Source organism: Bufo gargarizans, chromosome 7, assembly GCF_014858855.1.
Source record: "Bufo gargarizans isolate SCDJY-AF-19 chromosome 7, ASM1485885v1, whole genome shotgun sequence".
Lineage (NCBI taxonomy): Eukaryota > Metazoa > Chordata > Amphibia > Anura > Bufonidae > Bufo > Bufo gargarizans.
The window spans coordinates 151647237-151671421 of NC_058086.1; the positions used below are offsets into that span (position 1 = coordinate 151647237).

At 45.1% G+C, this 24185-nt stretch overlaps 1 protein-coding gene across 1 annotated transcript in view; it reads left to right on the forward strand.

Moving 5' to 3' along the window:
* DNM3 (dynamin 3) overlaps positions 1-17742 on the forward strand; it is a 358945-nt gene extending 341203 nt beyond the window's left edge. Inside the window, 1 exon segment of the mRNA XM_044302430.1 lies at positions 17541-17742. Coding sequence (XP_044158365.1) covers positions 17541-17610 — 70 coding nt within the window. The 3' untranslated portion in view covers positions 17611-17742.
* Positions 17743-24185: the final 6443 nt, after the last annotated feature.

Sequence of the window (24185 nt, forward strand, 5' to 3'; positions counted from 1 at the left end):
TTGACACCATTTTATTTTATGTTTTTTACGGTGTTCATCCGAGGGGTTAGTTCATCTGGTATTTTTATAGAGCAGGTTGTTACGGATGCGGCGATAACTAATATGCCAATTTTTTATTATTTAATACAATAAAAGCATTTTTGAAACAAAAAAAAAATCATATTTTAGTGTCTCCATAGTCTGAGAGACATATTTTTTTTTTCTTTTTTGGGCGATTGTCTTAGGTAGGGGCAAATTTTTTGCAGGATGAGGTGACGGTTAGATTGGTACTATTTTGGGGGGCATATGCCTTTTTGATCGCTTGGTGTTGCACTTTTAGTAATGTAAGATGACAAAAAAAAGTTTTTTTTTAGCACAGATTTTATTAAAAATATTTGACGGTGTTCACCTGAGGGGTTAGGTCATGTGATCTTTTTATATAGCTGGTCAATACGGACGCGGCGATACCTAATGTATCTTCTTTTCTTTTTTTCCCTATTCTTTACAAAAAAAGGATGCTTTTAAAAAAAAAATCTGTAAAACTTTCTTTTTTTTTGCACTTTCTTTTTTGTTCCCACTCTGGGACTTCAACTTTTGGGGGTCTGATCCCCTTTACAATGCATTACAATACTTCTGTATTCTGATATTGATTTATGATGCTTTGTAACTTTTACAGTTCTGGAATGTATTGGATAACACCGACATAACCCTTAAGTGCTGGGAGGTCAGGATGGGAGCTGCGAGTCGAATGCGTGGAACTCACTCGTCTGAAAGACACAGACAGCGCGCAATTCACAGGGCACAGTTCACACACTATAGTTGACCACAGCTAGCACACACCACACAAGAACCTAGCATACACGAGAACGTCAACCGCAGCCGGTACACAAGACTGCATGCAGCCAGTCTACACAGCAGCAAGTGTCACAGTGAATGGCACTGTGACAGTGCCCTGTGGTTTTCTATTCAGCCATGTGTCTGTTTTAGGTATAGGAACAAAATGACTGTGTACCAGTTAGTCCCTAAGATTTGCTCCTCTCCAGTATGTAATTTAAATTACCCAGTCAGTCCCTGAAAGTATTGATAATGTAAGTAGATCTAAGGGTGCCCATGCATCTTATCGAATTGATGGCCAAACCTGTGGTTTTCAGCAGGATCACCAAAACATTTTATATGAATAGGGGTCACGAGACTCTCCTCCAAAGGCAGAGAGTGGGGGTGAAAAAAGGATGTGGCATCTCACACTTCAGCATGTCGGATGCTTTGGCCTGGAGGGAGATAAGACACTGTTATTGGGGTCTGGAAGAAGCTTATTCCTTCTCCCCATTGAATACATATGTGCAAACAGCCGAGCCAAGAGTGTATATGTATGGGGGAGTAGGGATTTAAAACTGTGGGCCAAACGAGAGTTAGGCTGACATTCATCAGATAATGCAGTAGATTTATTGCAAAAGGGCATAAACGATTGTATAGACTCTAGCTATGACTCAGAACATTTTCAGTTGAATGCAGCATAAACATGTGCAGCTAAATGTAATTACACTTCTGAGCAGCGCTCCCTCCACCCAGCTCCACATTTGACAAAGATCCCTCTCTGAACAACTTCCAGATGGTAACAATTTTTGTTTGCTGCCAACCTGAACTTGAGTGTTGTCCCGGTGGCTCCAGGCTCAAACATTCCCCTGTTTGTTCCACCACAAGTATGCAGCATTTCCTTGTACTCTTGGCCGGCTGAAGTTCTGTGGCTCGGTTTGGCAGCTAAATTGGGCAGAAAAAAACTTTTTTAGAAGTTAGGTGGATCTATATGTAAGGAGCGATGGCACTGATTTTTAGGGGAGGTTTTCTGCTTTTGTCTGGGCATGTAACAGGCTACATCCTAATGTAGAAAGAGAAGAATGACAGGGTTACATTTTCACTTGATTGTACAAATTATTTTCTTCTTTACTTCTTGTTCATTGATTTTAATTTTATATTTGTTCTCTCTGATGCAGCTTAGGAAGGGTACTAGATGTCCTTAAAGAGACCACTCCTGCATGGAGACTTACTGGGGGTGCTTCATTGGCAATGCTCCATGGGAAATCTCCTGAGAAAAGAGAACCATCTTGCTAGCATCACCTTGTGGAAGTGGCTACCTCTGAGTCAAAATCCAACTTTGAAACAAGCCTTGGGACATGACAAGGGAAAAAAGCCAAGCCAGATATCCATCCATAGACAGCTGTTTTGGGGTCAATCAATGCAGAGTAGGATTCAGTGCAATGGAGGCAGCTTAGCCATGGTACTGGCTCTCCTTAAAAAGCCACGGTATGGAGACTTATGGAGACCAGGGCAAAAGAATATGCAAAGAGGTGTCTCCTAAGAAAAGAGAACCATCTCACTAGCACCATCTTAGAGTTTCTGTCTAAAAGAAGAGAGATTTAGGGCATATGGGGGTTCATGGATCTTGTAGAGTGCTCTGGTGAACTTGGCATGGCCATTAATTTGCTTGGACACCTTGTACTAACACATTTCTACAGTAGGGTGTTGCAGGACAAATGTGTGGCTGAGTTCAATGCAAATCCCTCTAGATTTGCATTGAGGAAAACAGTCCTCGGCTTCATCTGCACAATGTGAGAAAGAAATAAAAGACAAGTTGCTATGTGACAGTAATTGTTATTTTAGGGCTAATATCCTACATTTTAGGAAACTGACCGAACCCTTAAAGGGGTTCTCCAAGAATTAAAACTTTTTCTGTATCGCTTGCAGCCTGCCTCCGTAAATAGAAGATTGATACTTACCAGTTCCTTAAAGCTCTGGTCCTCTGTGCTGGCTCCAACATGTCCATGTTTCGGTACCCATGCTGTATACATCCAGCGGTACATGGGCATGGTCACATGCACTGCTCCAGCCAATAACTGGCTTTAGCAGTCACATGGCTACAAGCAGCACATCACTGCTGAACCCAGGTATTGGCTGCTGCAGAGCAGACTGTTAGTATTTTTACTATTATAAATTAAAAACAATTCAGCACTGGACTACACAAGAATATGACCCATTTAGATTTTTCTGGGAAATTACAGATTGAAAGGTATAGGCAGGCACCATATTCTCTCCTTTAAGCTATGCTTATAGGAGCAAATATCTTCCTAAGACAGCATGTGAAGGAGCATGTTCATGTTTTTTTCTCATCATTCGGAAGTCCACCGATGCATTCTGAGCACGGTATTACGTAAACCATTATATCTCAGTTTAAGGGGTATTCCAGCAACATTACCCCTATCCACTACATATTCTCCATTGGTGGGGGTCCAACGGCTGGAATCTTCACTGATCTTGGAACAGGGGTACTGTGTTTCCCCATATACATAACTCATATTCATCCCGGATCCAACAGGACAGTCCCAGGCTTTGGAAGCCGTCCCATTGTCCCGGAACAGGGGAAGTATGTCCCTCAGCTCTCTGATCCACCATGCTCTACCTAGCGGGTGAAATGCTGTGATCTCATCGCACCTACAGTGCCCATAGGCAGGGTTGGATTGGCCTGACAGGGAAGTTGCCCAGTGGGCCGATGCCCAGGAGGCCTCTTGAGCCCTCTTCACGGCCAGCCCGTGGATGCTTTTGGGGATGCATTTTGTGCTGTTGGCGGCAGTATTTTGTGATGGACTGTATTTGGCTCTGCTGGGGCAGTATTTTATTCCACAATATGGTATTGCTGGGCCTGCCTTCCATATGATTGGACCCGACTACAAAATGGGGCCACTTTTAGTTTTTTTTTCCAGGGCCACTTTAAGTTCCCAGTCCGTCCCTGCCCATAGGCATCCTCTGAGCACACTTGTGCTTAGTGCAGCAGGCGCGATGATGTCACTTCCTTTTGCTTGTTGCTGGGGACAGCAGAATAAGCTCTTTTCATCTGGGATAATGGGGTGAGGTGAGTGTTATTTTTTTATTTTATTAACAATACAGACTTCACTATTGTGAGGGGCCACAAATAAGGCATTACTACTGTCTGGGGGCACTAAAGCTCACCAGACACATTGGTCTAAAGTTTAAAAAAAATGGATGATTTAAACCAAAGCAAGCATTCGTTGGGGGAAATTTAACAATGAATGATTCTTTTAGCCGACCAATGACAGACTATCATTTTCTGAAAAAAAAAGTCGACCATGTTTAATATTTTTGTTTGATTTATTATTCTGTTCAAAGAAAGAATGTTCATGTAGGAGAGATTTTTTTTTTTTTAAAGAATGTTCCTTAAAGATCTTTCGTTCATCGTCCGGATTCATTGAACATGTATGTCCACCTTGATCACTGTAACGGCCAGTGGCATAACTAGAAATGACTGCTTCCCACAGCAAATATTTAAAAGGACCCCCCTTCCCCCCAGCAACTTCTTCGCAAACCCCTCCTCTCATGCAACCCCCACTCCTATGACTAGTCAAGATCGATCTCTCAGATGAAGCCCGGCAGCCACTTGGTCCATTTTCTACAGTGTCACTGTTTATAATGTCATTGTATAATACTGTTGAGGGGGTCCTGACAATAAAATCTTTTAGTCCTCATCCTGGGTGGGTCCCTTCTGAGTTTGTGCCCTACAGCAGACGCTTCTCCGGCTTCCCCTATAGCTACGCCCCTGGTAACTGCCGATATGAACTAAAATGTGTATGGCCGTGTCTGTGAAACGATCATTTACCAGATGATTGTTCAACTGATGCTAAGTCGACCTTTATCTAATAACCACCTTAAGGGGACATAACTACTATCTGGGGGCACTAATGGGGCATATCTACTGTGTGGAGGCAATTCTTGGGCATAACTTCTGTGTGGAGGCAATCATGGTGCATAACTACTGTGTGAGGGCACAAAGGGGACTTGGCGGAATTGGGCATCCAATAATAGGTGGGGTTAAAGGTGTGGCTTAGTGTAAAATAAATGCCGCTACGGCTAGGTACATTTTTGCAGAGAGAATGACTTGGTTCCATTACAGGTTGGTGTTAAAGCTCTGTATGTCTTTTGTGTAGCCCAGATGAAAGCTCTGCATCAGTCTTACGGTGGACTGAAATCTCAGATTTGACCTCATCATTAACATTCCCAGCACAAACTTCGTGGTTAAATGATCTAAGTGATAGGTCTATGAGTCAGGGTGTCGGCGCACACTCGAATATCTCATGAGCATGAACCACAGATAGTGGTTGAAACATCAGCATAATACGGACAGTCTATGACTTTCTCCGTTCTCCAGGAGATGGGATAGCCCATCAAGAAGATTCAATCTTCAACCACAAAGCCTAGTTATATGTGGTCTTTATGGTTTTCCCCCAAGAAATAAATGCATAAAAGAAATCTATTTCTTTTTTCAGTGGTCCCCATACAGCTGCCCTCCCGTCTCCATCCTAAATCCAAGCCCCAACCCTTCTCCTCCCCATCCCCCATTCTTTACCGTTTGTAATATTGCACTAAACTTATTAAAAGCACTTATAAATCATAAGTAAATATATAAAATATTTCTAAAAGAAAAAAAAAGTAAGTAGGGCTGCTGCCAAAAAAATAAATAGAAATCACAGCATAAAACCCACCATAAGGTCCATCTGGGACTTTCTGACTTTAGGAACATGCATGACGCCATGTGCACACCTGGCAAAACAGGGCTTTATATGACCCCATATTCCGGGGATAAGTTTATATAAATATGTTACTTCAGAGAAGATGGAGTGCTCAGCTTTTAAAGGCTGGAGCACAGAAGTCTATAGAGGTCCCGAGGCTCTGTACGGCTTCTCCATTGACGCTGCCATTTCTTCAGGATTCGAGGGCTGATATTACAGCATCAGTAGTTCAGCAAAGTTCAGAGAAGACTGGACATTTTTACTCTATAAATGATTTTGGTAAATAGTTTTTTTTTTTTTAAGGATGTGGACACATTTACCAGGTATGTGAAGAAAATTAGGGGGCAACACCATTTTTCAGTGTTCTCCCCCCTTTTCACCCTCCTCCCGATCCCCATGTCCTCTAGAGACTGTCTCTTGGCTTCAGACTAAACATATAATCAGGCTGAGTCATATATTTACTCAGAGCTATGGCAGGAGCAGCCGGGAGATGCTTTCACTTGCTTGAGGTGACCCAACAGTCACTTCTGAATTCAGCTCTGAAGCCAGAGCGCCCTCTGTGGCTCGTGTCGTGTAACAGATTTTAGCATTCGGCTGTATTCATATATCAATTTATAGCACTTTTATGTTGCTCTTGATAAGATATTAGAAAATGTTAAATTCTTGCTTGCAGGAGGATTAATTGGGTAACAGAGCATTAAAGCGGTTATATCATAAATAATGTAAAAAATGAAATCAGACATAATACGGTACATGACAGTCTCTTTCTAACAAAGCCAGAACCAGCCCTGCACCTTAAATGGATCAAGAGCCCCCCCCCCTCCCCCACTGTCAAAGCCTCGAACTGTGGATATGACCGGTGGCAGTTGAAGTGTGGTACTATTTTTTTTTTTTCCGGCCCCATTGAAGTGAATGGTTCCACATACGGGTTGCAAAAAATGGAATGGACACAGAAAAAAAGCTGTAGCTACACACTTTGTGAATTACCCGCAGAAGACTCACAGAGTAGTACAGTACCAGCAAAGTAAAAGGAAATTTGCCAAATATCATATAAACTTTACGTATATTTTCCGTGTGGAATTTAAAATCCACAGCATGGCAATTGTTTGTGTGATTACGCAACATATATATGGTGGTTTTCCCCATATACTTCAGAGAGGTTGTTATTAACATAAATATACATCAAAATCTACAATAAAAATCTTATACAAAATGCACCAAAACCATGATAAATCGTGCAAATTTATTAGGCATTTGCGGTTTCAGTGCGGCTTTCATGCAGATTTTCTGCATACTAATGTGCACCGTGTGCAGGTAGCCTTAAAAGGGTTATCCAGGCGGCCGTGTGGGCATCTGGAGCAACGCGGGTGCTGGGGAACAGGGTAAGTATAACCTGTATGAGGTGCCCAGGCATTTTGGGGGCATTAATGCCTATAGTTCCTCTTCTCTAGTTTCCTTATGACAACACTTCATTCTCTATGTTCTGGAAGTTAATTGTTATCAACAGAAATTTGTCTATTTGTTGGCGTATCTGTTGCGCAGATTTTCACCGCAACCGGGTCTAAAAAAAGGTGTGTGGCGTGGACAGGGAAGGGTAAAAAATGGTCTAAATTTAAGCCAGCAAGTAAGCTGACATAGATTTAGACTTGTCTCAGATAGAGTAGCCCTCCCTGGGAATTCATTCAGCATTGCGCCTCATCTTCCTGCTCCTGCCCCTAAACTACTTGATCAATGACACGACGCAATGCACGATCCAAAAAGAAGGCGTAAGGTACGATGTCACTGATGGCGCCCTGGCTGTGTCTGGCCAGTTTAGTGATCTCATCAAACGGCTGCAGAAGTCTGCATGTGTCGCGCATGAGCAGCCACTGGCGCGGTGAAAAGAAACTAAGCTCCCCAGAACCTGTCCTGCTGCAAAGTTCGTACAGGTAGTTGTTAACGGCACGTTGCTGCTGGAGCAGCCAATCAAGCATATATAAGGTGGAGTTCCAGCGCGTCGGGCTGTCACAAATCAGACGTCTGAGGGGAGGTGGTGTTGCCGCTGAACATCAGCAAGGCGAGCTATGGTCGTGTAAGATCTTCTAAAATGGCTAGAGATTTTCCTGGCCTGCTGCAAGATGTCCTTGACCCCGGGGTATTTGGCAACGAATCGCCACACGACTAAGTTCAGGACGTGTGTCATGCACGGCACGTGTGTCATTTTGCCCTGTTTGAGCACGCTCAGCAGATTGGCACCGTTGTCACACACCACTTTACCAACTGTCATATTTAGCAGGGTTAGCCACTGATCGCCCTGTGATTGCAGAGCTGAAAGCAGTGCAGGACCAGTGTGGCTCTTGGCTTCCAGGTACAACAGCCACAGCACAGCATGGCAACGTCTCACCGGGCACGTTGAATTGGTTTTCGGGAGCTTGGGGGCCGCAGCGGAAGAGGGGGTAGCAGTGGAAAAGGAGGAGTCAGCCGAGGAGGAGACGGAGGATGGAGTAGGAGAAGGAGAAGTAGAAGGTTACATGCTTGACAGCCGTCAGAATGTTCACTCAGTAGGCAGTAAAAGTTATGGTCCTTTCCTGCCCGTGTTTGCTAGACCACGTGTCTGTGGTCAGATGTATCTTGGCACTAACACTGTGTGCCAGAGAGTGGCCATATAGCTGTCACGGAAGGTGTACAGGAAACAAGACAATGCAAAATGAATATATGACTCACTGGATCCAAAACTAAGGAACAAAAGGGAGACCCCTGCATAAGACCTGGCACTCTCCCTGACTGCTCAGCCTATGCGAAAATCCCAATGGTGGATGATCGCATATCCATGTACCTCGACTATATACCACCTGAACACCCTACAATAGTGAGGGGACACGACCACCGGCTCCCTACACTAGACACGGAGGGAGTCAGGGTCACCTGGGATCCAGCAAACAGAAAATCACAAATAAAAGTACAGCACTTATCTTGTAGAAGACTGGAAAATAGTATCAGCATGCACACACACTCCAGGAAGTTGTATAAGCCGCACACTAATGCATTATGGGGAGCAATCAGTCCAACTACATGACAGCTGTGAGAGGCTAACGAGATGAGGAACTGAAATTCAAAACAAAGAAAACTCAAGGAGGAGGTTCTGAAAGGCTTCTGTCAGAGCTTCTCAGCTGTCTGGTTGTGACAGTACACCTCCCTCTACGAGTGGACTCCGGACACTCAGAGCCCACCTTCTCAGGATGGGACCTATGGAAAGCCCTGATGAGACGAGTGGCCTTAAGGACCCACATCCTCTCCTCAGGACCATAACCCTCCCAATGAACGAGGTACTGGAGAGAACCGCGGACAAGACGAGAATCCACAATCCTAGAGACCTGAAATTCAAGATTCCATCAACCATAATCGGAGAAGGAGGCAAAGGCGAGGGTACAATGGGTTGAACATAAGGTTTCAATAAGGACTTATGAAAAACATTATGGATCTTCCAAGTCTGAGGAAGATCAAGACGGTAGGCAACAGGATTGATGACAGACAGGATTTTGTAAGGCCCAATAAACCTAGGACCCAACTTCCAGGAGGGAACCTTCAATTTGATATTCTTGGTAGACAACCACACCAGATCACCAACATTCAGGTCCGGACCAGGCACACGTCTCTTATCTGCCACACGCTTATATCTTTCACTCATGCTCTTATTATCCTGAATCTTTTGCCAAATAGAAGACAAAGACGAGGAGAATCTGTCCTCATCAGGTAAACCAGAAGACCCCTCTCCCGAGAAAGTCCCAAACTGCGGATGAAACCCATATGCACCAAAAAATGGTGACTTTAAGAGGACTCCTGACGACGGGTATTTAAAGCAAACTAAGCAAGGGACAAAAAAGAACACCAATCCTCCCGATTCTCCGCCACAAAACAGCGCAGATATGTCTCCAGATTCTGATTGAGGCGCTCTGTCTGGCCATTCGACTGCGGGTGGAAAGCAGAAGAGAATGACAACCGAACCCCCAAGCAAGAACAGAAAGCCTTCCAGAATCTGGAAACAAACTGCGTGCCCCTATCAGAGACTATGTCTGAAGGAATACCATGCAATTTGACAATGTGATCAATAATGCCTGTGCCAGCGTCTTAGCATTGGGCAAACCAGGAAAAGGGATGAAATGCACCATTTTGCTAAAACAGTCCACCACCACCAGAATCACAGTCTTCCCCGAGGAACGAGGCAGGTTCGTTATGAAGTCCATGGACAGATGTGTCCAAGGACGGGAAGGAATGGGTAAGGGAAGGAGAGGACCTGATGGCCGTGAATGAGGGACTTTGGCACGAGCGCAAGTCTCGCAGGCTGCCACAAAACCCTCAACCGACTTACGAAGCGCAGGCCACTAGAATCTCCGAGTGATGAGATCCACTGTGGCTCTTGCCCCCGGGTGCCCAGCAAGGACCGTATCGTGGTGTTCCTTAAAAATCTTGTGTCTTAAAGCGAGAGGCACAAACAACCTCCCAGGAGGACAAAGATCAGGAGCCTCTGACTGGGCTGCCTGCACCTCTGCCTCCAATTCAGGAAAAAGAGCAGAGACCACCACACCTTCAGCCAAAATGGGACCCGGGTCTTCAAAATTCCCACCTCCCGGAAAACAACGTGACAGGGCATCTGCCTTCACATTCTTAACCCCAGGGCGGAACGTGACAACAAAATTAAACCTTGAAAAGAACAAAGACCATCTGGCCTGTCTCGGGTTCAGACGCTTGGCTGACTCCAAGTAGGCCAGATTTTTATGGTCAGTAAACATGGTAATAGGGTGTCTGGCTCCCTCTAGCCAATGGCGCCATTCCTCAAAAGCCAACTTGATGGCCAACAATTCCCTATCTCCCACATCGTAATTTCTCTCTGCGGAGGAGAGTTTCTTCGAGAAAAAGGCACACGGTCGCCATTTGGCAGGAGAGGAACCCTGAGACAAGACCGCACCCACACCCACCTCAGAAGCATCAACCTCAACTATGAAGGGTAGAGAAATATCAGGTTGTACCAAGATGGGAGGGGAAGCAAAACTCTCCTTGATATTAGAAAAGGCGTTACGCGCCTCTACCGACCAGGAAGAAAAATCTACCCCCTTTCTAGTCATATCAGTGAGTGGTTTAACAATAGAGGAATAATTCAAAATAAACTTCCTGTAATAATTGGTAAAGCCCAAAAAACGCATCAGCGCCTTCTGATTCTCAGGAAGCTCCCACTCAAGCACAGCGCGGACCTTCTCGGGGTCCATGCGAAAACCAGAAGCGGAGAGAAGAAACCCCAGAAATTGAATTTCTGGAACCGCAAACACACATTTTTCCAGTTTCGCATATTATTTATTCTCCCGCAGGATGAGCAAGACCTGACTTAAGTGTTCCTTATGAGTTTTAAAATCAGGAGAAAAAATCAAAATGTCATCCAAATACACTAATACAAATTTTCCCATTAAATGATAAAAAATGCTGTTCACGAAATGCTGAAAAACGGCTGGGGCATTCATCAAACCAAAAGGCATAACCAAATTCTCAAAATGGCCCTCAGGGGTATTGAAGGCCGTCTTCCATTCGTCTCCTTCTCTGACCCTGACCAGGTTGTATGCCCCTCTTAGATCTAATTTGAAAAAAAACTTTAGCCCCAACAATCTGGTTAAACAGGTCCGGGATCAGAGGAAGCGGATAAGGGTCACGAATGATACTGTTCAGCTCCCTGAAATCCAGACAAGGTCTTAAAGAACCATCTTTTTTCTTAACAAAGAAAAAACCAGCGGCAACAGGTGACTTCGAGGGTCGTATGTGTCCTTTTTTCAGACTCTCCGAGATATAAGCACGCATAGCGACCCTTTCAGGTTGGGAAAGATTGTATAAACGAGATTTAGGGAGCTTGGCGCCTGGGATGAGATTAATAGGGCAATCGTACTCCCTGTGCGGGGGCAAATCCTGAACTCCACTCTCAGAGAAGACATCCGAAAATTCAGAGAGAAAAGGTGGTACAGTCTTAGTAGAAACCTCAGAAACAGATGTCGTGAGGCAATTCTCTCTGCAAAAGTCACTCCAACCATTTATTTGCCTCGCTTGCCAATCAGTGGTGGGGTTATGTTTAGTGAGCCAGGGTAGCCCCAACACAAGAGGAGTAGGTAATCCGCCAAGGACGAAACATGACACATCCTCAACATGAGCATCACTCACAATTAAACGAATATTGTGAACTATGCCCTTTAATGATTTCTGAGAAAGTGGAGCGGAATCAATAGCAAAAACAGGAATATCCTTTCCCAACGTGCACACCTGGAAACCATGAGTTATCGCAAAATGATTATCAATGAGATTGACAGCTGCTCCACTATCTACAAAAATCTCACAAAAAATGTTCTTGCTCTCTAGCGCCACCCTGGCAGGCAGGACAAAACGGGAACTACAAGCAAACAGAAAACCTTCAATTTCCGCCTCAACCCTGCCAATAGTAACAGATGGAACATTTTTAAAAGATTTTTTTCCTTTTTGTTTCTTTATTACTCCCAGAAAACTGCCTGAATCTCCTAGAGGGACAAACATTTGCCAAATGATTTATACCTCCACAACAAAAACAAACCTTCCCATGCGGGCTGAATCTTCTATTGTCAGAGGCAATCAACCCCAGCTGCATGGGCTCCTGCTCAGAAGGGGCTGACAGCGACTGAGACCCCTGCATATAGAATGAGACCGCTGCACTGTCCTGGGACTGAGTATGACAGGAAGGAGAGATCTCTCCTCTCTCTCTAAGACGCCTGTCAATACGAACGGCCTGAGACATAGCACAGTCCAAGGAGATAGGCCTCTCATGAAAGGCAAATGCATCTTTCAATCCCTCTGAAAGACCATGACAAAATTGACTTCAGAGTGCAGCATCATTCCAACCAGTATCAGCTGCCCATCTCCGAAATTCTGAGCAGTATATCTCTGCGGATTGTTTACCCTGGCATAAAAGACGTAGTCTAGACTCAGCCAGAGCAATACGATCCGGATCATCATATATCTGACCCAGGGCTAAAAAAAAATCATCCACTGAACGGAGGGGCCGTGCCCCCACCGGCAGCGAAAAGGCCCACGACTGAGCGTTACCCCCGAGCAGCGATATAATGATCCCCACCCTCCGTTCCTCATCACATCACCAGAGGAATGGGGAAGAAGGCGAAAATTGAGTTTGCAAGCCTCTCTGAAACGCACAAAATTCTCACTACCCCCGAAGAACGTATCCGGGAGCGAGATCTTAGGCTCAGAACAAACTCCATGAACGCAAGCTGAACCGGTCACTAGAAACTGAGAAAGAGTCTTACGGAGATCAGCTACCTCCAGTGAAAGACCCTGGAAGCGTTCAGTCAAAAGTGAAACCGGATCCATGCTTGAGACGGTTTTGGTGGCTTATAATGTCGCGGAAGGTGTACAGGAAACAAGACAATGCAAAATGAATATATGACTCACTGGATCCAAAACTAAGGAACAAAAGGGAGACCCCTGCATAAGATCTGGCACTCTCCCTGACTGCTCAGCCTATGCGAAAATCCCAATGGTGGATGATCGCATATCCACGTACCTCGACTATATACCACCTGAACACCCTACAATAGTGAGGGGACATGACCACCGGCTCCCTACACTAGACACGGAGGGAGTCAGGGTCACCTGGGATCCAGCAAACAGAAAATCACAAATAAAAGTACAGCACTTATCTTGTAGAAGACTAGAAAATAGGATCAGCATGCACACACACTCCAGTAAGTTGTATAAGCCGCACACTAATGCATTATGGGGAGGAATTTAAAGGGATGCAATCAGTCCAACTACATGACAGCTGAGAGAGGCTAACGAGATGAGGAACTGAAATTCAAAACAAAGAAAACTCAAGGAGGAGGTTCTGAAAGGCTTCTGTCAGAGCTTCTCAGCTGTCTGGTTGTGACAATAGCTCTGGGATGCCCTTATGGGAGAAATATTTCCTTCCGGGCACACCGCGCCAATGGACACAAATTTTCTAAAGGCCTCCGAGTCCACCAGTTTATTTGGTAGTAGTTGGCGGGCTAGCAGTTCCGACAAGCCAGCGGTCAGCAGTTGGGCAAGAGGGTTATACGGCGTCATCAACTTTTTACACTTGAGCATTTGGGCCACGGAAGCCTGCCTTCTGCCAGATGAACGTGACGGCACGGTAGAAGGTGGAGTGGAGGACAAATGGGAGGAGAGACAAGAAGGAGAAGAGGCAGGACATGGAGCGCCGGGAGTGTGGCTTTGTGGTTACTGACGGTGTTGCTCCCACTGGGCTCTGTGATAGGAGGCCAGGTGCCTTCTTAAGGCAGTCGTCCCTAGGTGTGTGTTGGGCTTACTGCCACATATGCGTTGACAGCACAGGCTGCAGATGGCAACACTATTATCAGCAGCTGACATGTTAAAAAAAAGCCCACACTGCGGAGCCATGTGCCGGCGTCCTGGGAGCACCAGAAGTGACCGTACATGGTGGATGGCTCGCTCCAGATACATTTGCAGTCTGCTTTTTGCCTCCTGTGCCCTGTGAGCTCTGCCTGCTTCTCCTCCCTCTCTGCTGCTCTATCTCTCCCTCTGAACTCCCCTCCTTTTCCTCTCTTGTGGGCATCCACGTGATGTCCATCGAAACTTTATCATCGTCACCTTCACCACCACTGACATTTGAAATCTTGGAGTAGGCAACAACAGTGGGGACCTCCCTCCTTGGGCTGATCTCGGTACTGTCATCAGACCGCTGGGTGGCAGCCGTTGCTACCTCCTCTTCCTCTTTTGATGTCAAGAATGGCTGTGCATCGGTAAGGTCTGGGAATGTATGGGAAAATAATTCCTCTGACTCCAGTGGATGGGTTATGGTGGTGGTGGTGGTGGTGGTGTCTTTGGGGGTGCACATAGCAGAGAGTGAGGAGGTTGCAGATACAGAGGATGAGGAGGGTGCAGAAATTGAAGGCTAAATGAGCCACTCAACCAACTCTGGTGCGTCCTTTCAAGTAATCGCATGCGCCTTCTCCAACTTCCCACTTAGGCTCCGGCCTGGTGCACCTGGAACGGCCTGCCTCTTCCTCTGCCTGTCACTTTCAAAATGACCCTGTGCCTCCTAAGTCCCTAGAGAAGAGCAGTATTTGTGGAAGCAGGTATATCGCAGGCCTCAATCAATATTTGGTGGAAACAGGTATATCAAACCCCTTAATCAGTATTTTGTAGAAGCAGGTATATCAATCCTCTTAATCAGTATTTTGTGGAAGCAAGTATCTCGCAGGCCTCAGTCAATATTTGGTGTAAGCAGTTATATCAATCCCCTTAATCAGTATTTTGTAGAAGCAGGTATATCAATCCTCTTAATCAGTATTTTGTGGAAGCAGGTATATCAATTTCCTAATCAGTATATGTGGAAGCAGGTATATCACAGGCCTCAATCAATATTTTGTTAAAGTAGGTACCGTATTTTTCACCATATAAGATGCACCGGCCCATAAGACGCACCTAGGTTTTTGGGGAGGAAAATAAGCAAAAAAATATTTTTAACCAAAAGGTGTGCTGTGTGTTTGGTGGGTTTGGAACTAATGGTGGTCTGTGGATGGCACTATTACTGGGGATCTGTGGATGACGGACACTGTTATGGGGGGGATCTGTGGATGACGGACACTGTTATGGGGGGGATCTGTGGATGACGGACACTGTTATGGGGGGGATCTGTGGATGACGGACACTGTTATGGGGGGATCTGTGGATGACGAACACTGTTATGGGGGGGATCTGTGATGGACACTGTTATGGGGGGATCTGTGGCTTGCACTGTTACAGGGGGATATGTGGCTGGCACTGTTACAGGGGGGGATCTGTGGATGGCACTGTTACAGGGGGATCTGTGGGTGGCACTGTTATATATGTGCCATCCACAGACCCCCCCACCCCATAACAGTGCCATCTACAGACCCCACCAGCCCATAACTGTGCCATCCACAGATGTCCCCCATAAAAATGTCATCCACAGATCCCCCGCCGCTCCAGTATATAAATATAAGATGTCTTATTCAATTAATAGTTATTAAACATGCCCCCCAACTCCTAATAGTACCGTACATCCTAACCGCTTCAGTACAATGGAGGCAGGCACTGACGTCACTTGACTGCGCCGCCTGCTTCATTCATAAAGTAGGCGGCGCAGGCACGTGACATCAGGGAGTTACGCTGCCGCCCGCCCGGCCTGCATTGTACTGAAGCAGTTAGGATTTAAGGTACTGTTAGGAATGAAGGGGCATATTTAATAACTATTAATTGAATAAGACATTTTATATTAGTATACCGGAGCGGCGGGGCGGGGCTATAGTACAGTGACTGCACCGCCCCGCCGCTATTGCCGGCCCCCAGCTCCTCCTCCCAGTCCCTCCCCGAGTCCCCGCTCGCTCGTACATCGCAGCTTGCGATGTAAAACTGACAGCATTCGCCGTATAAGACGCAGGGGCATTTTCCCCCATTTTGGGGGTAGAAAAAGTGCGTCTTATACGGCGAAAAATACGGTATATCAAACCCCTTAATCAGTATTTTGTGGAAGCAGGTATCTCGCAGGCCTCAATCAATATTTGGTAGAAGCATGTAGATCAATCACCTTAATCAGTATTTTCTGGAAGCAGGTATATCGCAGGCCTCAATCAATATTTTGTGGAAGCAGGTATATCAAACCCCTTAATCAGTATTTTGTGGAAGCAGGTATATCGCAGGCCTCAATCAGTATTTTGTAGAAGCAGTTATATCAGTCCCCTTAAACAGTATTTTGTGGAAGCAGGTATATCGCAGGCCTCAATCAATATTTGTTGGAAACACGTATATATCAAACTCCTTAATCAGTATTTTGTGGATGCAGGTATATCGCAGCCCTCAATCAGTATTTTTTAGAAGCAGCTATATCAATCACTTTAATCAGTATTTTGTGGAAGCAGGTATATCACAGTCCTCAGTCAATATTTGTTGAAAGCAGGTATATAAATCCCCTTAATCAGTATTTTGTGGAAGCAGGTATATCACAGCCCTCAATCAGTATTTTGTAGAAGTAGGTATATCAGTACCCTTAATCAGTATTTTGTGGAAGCAGGTATATCACAATCCTCAATCAATATTTGTTGGAAGCAGGTATATAAAACCCCTTACTCAGTATTTTGTGGAAGCAGGTATATCGCACCCCTCAATCAATATTTGGTGGAAGCAGGTATATCGAACACCTTAATCAGTATTTTGTGGAAGCAGGTATATCACACCCCTCTTTTTTTTTGCCACAACAGTTATATCACATCACCCTGTTTATTTGGGGCAACAGGTATATCGCAGCCCTCAATCAGTAATTTGTGGAAGAAGGTACATCACACCCGTCAATCACTTTTTTTGGAGGCAACAGGTATCTCACACCCGTTGCAAATAGTTGTTCCAATAGCGCTTGTTCCTCTATATAGCTGCGGTATTGCGGCAGAACCGCACACAACTGCTGCACAATACAAATGCACTATATACTTTCTATGTTAGAAAGTATATTATAAGTATATCACACCCCTCAGTATATCACACCTATAGATAGCACACCTATACCAGTCCTTAAAAGACTTTTGTGGCCCTATTAGCCAGTGTTTGGTGTCCCTACCAGCCTGTCCCTACTCCACAAAGCAACCTCTCATGTAAAATGGCTGCTAGATCGGGTTCTGTGATAGGGTGGGGGTGTGTCTATGTGCTGAAACGTCTTAATTCGCTGTCCTGTCCCACCTGATGGATGTTTCATGGGTCAAAGTTCGGCACAATGCAAAAGAATATGGAGCCGGCGGACATTGCCATATGTTCGCATGTTTGGCGAATTGCGAACGCGTAAAGTTCGCCTCTAAACGACCGCCGGGCGTACCGCAAGGCCATCTCTAATAATTGACCCCCATTGTGCGGGTCCAAATCACTAACTACATGAATGCTATCACACTGATTCTGTGCTTTCTTTTGTTTGCTTTCTAGTCGAAGAACACATCCATCGCCAAGACTCTCCACCGTTATCTGCCCGTCAGAATCCTCCTTGTCGGAGTGACCAGGGTCAATGTGCATTAATAGTATACATGTAGCATACTCTACCAACTGATTTGATGTCACCATCACCTGGCTGCTTTCAAAGGGCATCTGTCAGCAGATTTGTATCTATGAAACTGGCTCACCTGTTAGGCTACTTTCACATCTGCATTTTTCTTTTCCGGCATTGAGAGCTCATTACCTGAGAGGATCTCAATACCTGAGAAAAACGCTTCTGTTTTATCCCCATTCATTGTCAATAGGGGCAAAACTGAACAGAACAGAATGCATTCCATTTCATTTTGTTGCGTTCCCATACCGGACAGAAAACTGCTGCAATTATGGGATACGGAGCAAAACGGATCTGGCATGACACACAATGCAAGTCAATAGTGCCGGACACATAACAAAATGGATCCGGCGTCCATTGACTTTCAATGGTTTTAATGCCGGATCCGTCATTGCTACTTGAAAGATACCGGATCTGTTCATAGTGGATGCAGCCGGTTGTATTATCAATAACAGAAGCGTTTTTGCTGATCCATGATGGATCAGGCAAAAACGCATATGTGAAAGTAGCCTTACATGTGCACTTGGCAGCTGAAGGCATCTGTGTTGATCCCATGTTCATATGTACCCACATTACTGAGAAAAATGAAGTTTTAATTTATGCAAATGAGCCTCTAGGAGCAACGGGGGTGTTACCGTTACACCTAGAGGCTCTACTCTCTCTGAACTTTGACCAGACAGGTGTGATGATGTTTTTACTTTCTGGCTCTTTCGATCAAAGCGCAGAGGGTGCGGCAGTTGCAGAGAGAGCAGAGCCTCTAGGTGTAATGGCAACGCCCCCGATGCTCCTAGAGGCTCATTTGCATATATTAAAACTAAATTTTTCTTAGCAATGCGGACACATATAAACATGGGACCAACCCAGATGCCTTCAGCTGCCAAGCGCACATGTAACGGGTCAGCCAGTGTCATAGGTACAAATCTGCCGACTAAGTCTCAGCAGGATGTTCAGTAATTATTTCCCTGTTTCTTCATTTTATGTTGTATTTGATCGGTTTCTGAATTTCTGGAATAAATTAATTTCTTCATTGTCTATTACTATGCCTGCCGACCAATGCGGCCTGCTGAAAGTCACCTCCACATCTCTGCCTGTTATCTGCTTGTGTGTATACTTACAGAATGACATCCTCGCTTCCTGATAATTCCTGCTATACAGTATTTGCTTTTTATGTCTTTAACCATCAATTAAATTCTGGAGCTGGAGGAAGTATCTTGCTTCTGTAGTCACAGAGTTTTATTTTTATTAGCGTCACGGCTCAGCTACATACAAGTTGGACATTTCTGCCCCTGCATTGTCTAAGCTCTATATAGCAATGGGGTCCAACCCGTGATTCTGCAGCTATCGGACGGCAGGACTCGTACTTGCAGTATTTTGGTGGATGTCTTTTTAAGCCAAAGGTAGGTTCACACATGGCAGAATTGTCGTGGACATTTCTGTGACGGTCCTACTCATCTGAACGAACCCATCAAAATACCCTGGTTCTGAAACGAAACAGATTTTCAGTTGCTGAAATGAGAGCAACAAAATCTGCCGCGTGTGAATTCACCCTAATGTGACAATCTGTGGCAACAAAACCTGCCCATAGTTGCCAACTGTCTGCAATTTGGTGGGACTGTCCCTGATTTTTAGAGACAGTCCCAGGAAAATTCAGGCTGTCCTGGACTGAAATGGGCAGAGCTAAAATAAACCCTGCCCATAAGTGGGCATTCCTGGGCGGGGTGGGTCATTCTCAGAGGCGTGGCTCAGATGCCTCGATTCAAGGGCTCATGCACATGAACGTATTTTTCTTCTGTTTTTTTTTACAGGTCTGTATGTGGAACCATTCATTTCATTGGGGCTTGAAAAAAAACAGAATGACTCAGTGTACATTCCATGCCTGCGTGTCCGCATGTCTGTTCCGCCCAAAAAAATAGAACATGTCCTATTCTTTTGCGGACAAGGGCAGGCATTGTTACAATAGATCCGCAAAAAAAAAGGATGCAACACGGATGTGTTTTGGCGACCGCAAAATACAAACTGTCATGTGCATGAGCCCTAAGGCTTCATGCACGCGGCCCTGCCTGTATCACTCACCGTATCACAGATACGGACCCATTCACTTGAATGGGTTCTATTTTTTTTGCGGTGCGGACGAATCACAAACCCATTCAACCTGAATGGGTCTGGATCCCTTGTGGCAGCTGCACGGGTAGTGCCCGTGCATTGGGAACTGCAAATTGTGTTCTCCAATAAATGGAACGGCCGAGTGCATGACCCCCAAGGCTGCGCTCACAGTTACGTCAGCTGTTCCGAAGCCTTCAGCCGAAGCCTGGCATTTACCTTTAGGATAAGTAGATAAATTGAAGGTGATATTAGGTGTTTTCCATTAATGGGATAACAATCGGGTGTGAGTGGGCGCCCTGTTTTATTTATAAAACAGGAATCTATCAAAGTTTGAGCTTCACAACACATGTATGTGGAGGTGTATCATGGCATGAACAAAGATTTCTGAGGACCTCAGAAGAAGCGTTGATGCTCATCAGGTTAGAAAAGGTTACAAAACAAACTCTAAATAGTCTGGACTCCACCAATCAGAGTGTGTAAAAAAAGGAGTAAATTAAAGACCATTATGCCCCCCCCGGAGTGGTCAACCAACAAACAACACACAAAGAGCAAGGTGTGTAATAGTCTGTAAGTTCAAAAAGGAATTTAAGATAACCTCTAAGCAACTAAAGGTCTTTCTCACATTAGTTAATGTTCATGAGTTCTCCATCAACAGGACAATGAGCTATCATTCATAGGGCCCCATAGCAAAATAAGATGGGGCCCACACCACTTAGTGTGAGAAAATTTAAACAGCAGCATAAGCAGCAATAAATAAAGGTATGTATAATAGCACCAAGTATCAGAAAACTTGCATTATAGCAAAAATCCACTATATTGCTATTCGCCACAAAAAGTTAGAATGTTCCTATACCTGACTGGGCCCCCCAACCTCTAGGCCCCATAGCAAGTGCTATGGCTATAGTTACGCCCCTGTACTGGTGTGCATGGCAGGATTGCAAGAGGAAAGCCACTGCTCTTCAAAAAGATTCAAAAAACATTGCTGCTCATCTGCAATTTGCTATACATCACCTGAACAATGTTTTGGGGACGGATGAGACCAAAATAAAACTTTTTGGTTTAAATGAGAAGCGTTATGTTTGGCGAAAGGAAAACAGCAGGACTAATCAACAATTACCAAAAATGTTTAGTTGCCGTTATTGCTGCACAAGAGGGTCACACGGATACTGAAAGCAAAGGTTCACATACTTCTACTACTCACAGACATGCGATACTGGATCATTTTCCTCAATAAATAAATGACCAAGTCTAATATTTTTGGACCAGTTTGATTTAGTTATCTTTATCTACTTGTGTGAAAATCTGATGTAGTTTTAGGTCAAATGTTTGCAGAAATAGAAAAAAATTCTTTAAAGTGCCACTGTACGTGGAAATAAACTGACTTTTGGTCCATTCACATGTCCGTAATTTGGGTCCGCATTTGTTCCGCAATTTGCGGACCCATTCACTTTCAATGGGGCTGGAATGGATGCAAATCTGTATTTCTGGGATCCGCATCCGCATTTTTGGGATCTGCATCCGTTTTTTCGGGATCCGCAATTCCGTTCCTGAATTTTTTTTAACATGTCCTATTCTTGTCCGCAATTATGGACCAGAAAAGGCATTTTCTCTTACAGTGTCTGCGCCGTGCGGTCCGCAAATTGTGGATCGCACATTGCAGGTGTCCGTGTTTTGCGGATCCGCAAAACACTTACGGACGTGTGAATGGACCCTTACTGTATACAGAGATCAATAGATCCAAGTGCTGTCCAGCGAGAACACATCCAGCACATGCATGTGGACCATGGGACGTGTGAATAAGCCCTTACACACAAAGTTATCTTTCCACGGCTAAATCTGCATGAAAATCCACACCCCAGTCCGCTTCTGGTACTTGCCAATTTTATTGTAACTTTTGCTGTAGGTTGAGCTGCAGATTTAATGCTCTTCGTGGCAATGAGTGCAACAGACAGGAGATGTTGGAGACTTGAAACTCCGCACCATGCCTGGAGTCTGCAGAGAATTTTATTTTACAGTGTGAATGAATGCGCTTGGTTAAAAACGAATTCACCGACATTGTCCTGTATTTTGGTGACGAATTCCAATGCAGATTCTGCAACTGGAATTCCAGAAAAAAGCATGCGATGTGTGAACAATCCCTTGTGGAACTCGTATAGTGAGGTTTCCGTGTCTTACTCACTCAGTGCCGCACATTGCTCCTCATTACTGTTCAGCTTTTTTGTTTTTGTACTGCTCCATTAGTTACAGTCTGTTGCTTTGTTGTATCTAGAAGATTGGAGAGGGTGTAGGACCTGCCCTCTGCACCGTAACCATCCTGCTTACAGGGAAGTGTACATAACCTACCTTCATAGAGGATCTGACGTACCTGGATAGTAAGACTTACCTTAATGTCATCTCACCCCATGGCAGACGGCTGCAGAGCTGGAAATGCCAGGAAGGTAAGAAGCAGAACATAGCAGCTCTATGGGGTTGTGAGAGAAACTGGACCTGGGCAAGGTGCGTCTATTTCTAAGGTAACAAGCTTGACAATGGCTTCCTTCCAGAAGTGTCTCCATGACTGGTGTAAATCACTGACCACTGGGATTTAACCTTACCACAGACGACACTTTTTAGGAGCTGCACCTGGTTTAGTTCCCGACACCCGGAAAACGTATTCAAAACTGATCAGGAAGCCTAAGGACTCACGCATATGGCCATATTTTTCTTCAGGAAGCTATGTTTTTTTTCCACAGATGGCACACTGACCCATTCATTTTTTGGGACTATGAACACCTCCTTTTTTCCCCCCACAATATAAGTTTACCTTTTGCAAACGTTCTCATGTGTATTTCTACTGGGAGGTATCAGCGCAGCCTGTGTAGAGTCTGTTCAGTACCTGCTGCCCACACCATTCATCCTGGCGAGGGCATCAGGGACTGAACAGAGCCCACACCCTGTGGGAGCCTGGCACTGACTGAAGTCGGGCTCCCACTGTGATGCTTATCCCCATAGATGCAGGAGTCAGTAGCCACAGGGGCATGCACCCTCTCTGTCACCATCGCGCCCCCTCCCCCAGTGAATGCCATTGTGGCGTGCCTCCCATGCCATAGGCATTGCCCAACCCTCAGCCACCCAGGGCTTTATGCATCCCAGGCTCCCAACCACCCAGATCCTGGGGCAAGGGCTCTTTTATTTACAATAACACATTTCCACCCAACAATGTGCTCGGTGATGTCACCGGCTCTGATGGGCGGGCTTTAGCGCTGCCCTAGCCGTTTTACAGGCTAGGGCAGCGCTAAAATCCACCCATCAGTGCCGGTGATGTCAACAGGCTTCCTGGCAGCCCCATGGAGAGCCCGGTTCGTCACCGGAACTCCAGAAAATGCCTTTGCCCTGTGCAATTTAGCGCAGGGCAAAGGAGAGCATCGGAGCATGAACTGCTCCGATGCTCAAGTCAGGGGGGCTGCCGGGGTAAAAATGGGGGTATGTTTGGGTTCAGCTCTGAACCCTGACAACCCCTTTAATTGCCCTTTTATTCCTCTTGAGAAATATGGTTAAAAAACTCCTTTAAATTACAAACTAGCATGTGGGGAAGTAGCGCTGGAAGCGCTTCCAGTACTCACCCTCCCTGGTCTTCTTTGCTAGGGCCGACGCTGCACTGTCCTGATCCTATACAAGGTGCCACAAAAAAGCACTCCCTTTAAATAAAATTGAGCATCAGACGGCTAGGTGGGACTACCTGGCTACATCCATGGCAACTTACATAAAGAGAAGTGGATACAGACACATGGGCCCTGATTTATCATACCTTCACTCCAGAATTCTGGTGTCAAAGTCGCAAAAATAGGGCTTTTGCGACTTTTTTTTGCACTTTCACAAAATTTAAGCAACTTTTTGCATTTTTACACCACTCACTCCAGTTCTGTAATGTGGGTGGGAAAAGTGGGTGTGGTTAGCTATGTTAATGAGTTTTATTTCAGATTTATTATGCAAGGCTTAAAAAAAAAAAAAAAAAAAAAAAAAAGTCTCAAAAAAAGTTGCAATCTCACTCCAGGAGAAGGATGGAGTAGGAAAACTGGAGTAGCTTTTCTAGACAAAAGTGTTAGGTCTAAGGATAAGACAGATTTATCAAGTAACATAAGACATTTAATAAATGTCTCCAACGAAGACTCAAGCAAAACTGACTTCAAATTTTCCCCTCATAATAAAATTCCCCCCATGGTCCCTTTCACATGACCCATAAGCCCTATGTTAAAAGTGTCTGCCCTGGTGATAGACTGCCTTTAAGATGGGCCAAAGGTTGGAAGTGAGGGAGATACGCGACAGATGTGAGCTCCTTGGTTACACAGTAGTTGCAGATCTCTAGTCATCACCTACAATAAAAAAAAATGGAAATGCTGATCGGAACTGTAAAGGTGGCCAATTTCGTGGGACAGGCTGACCAT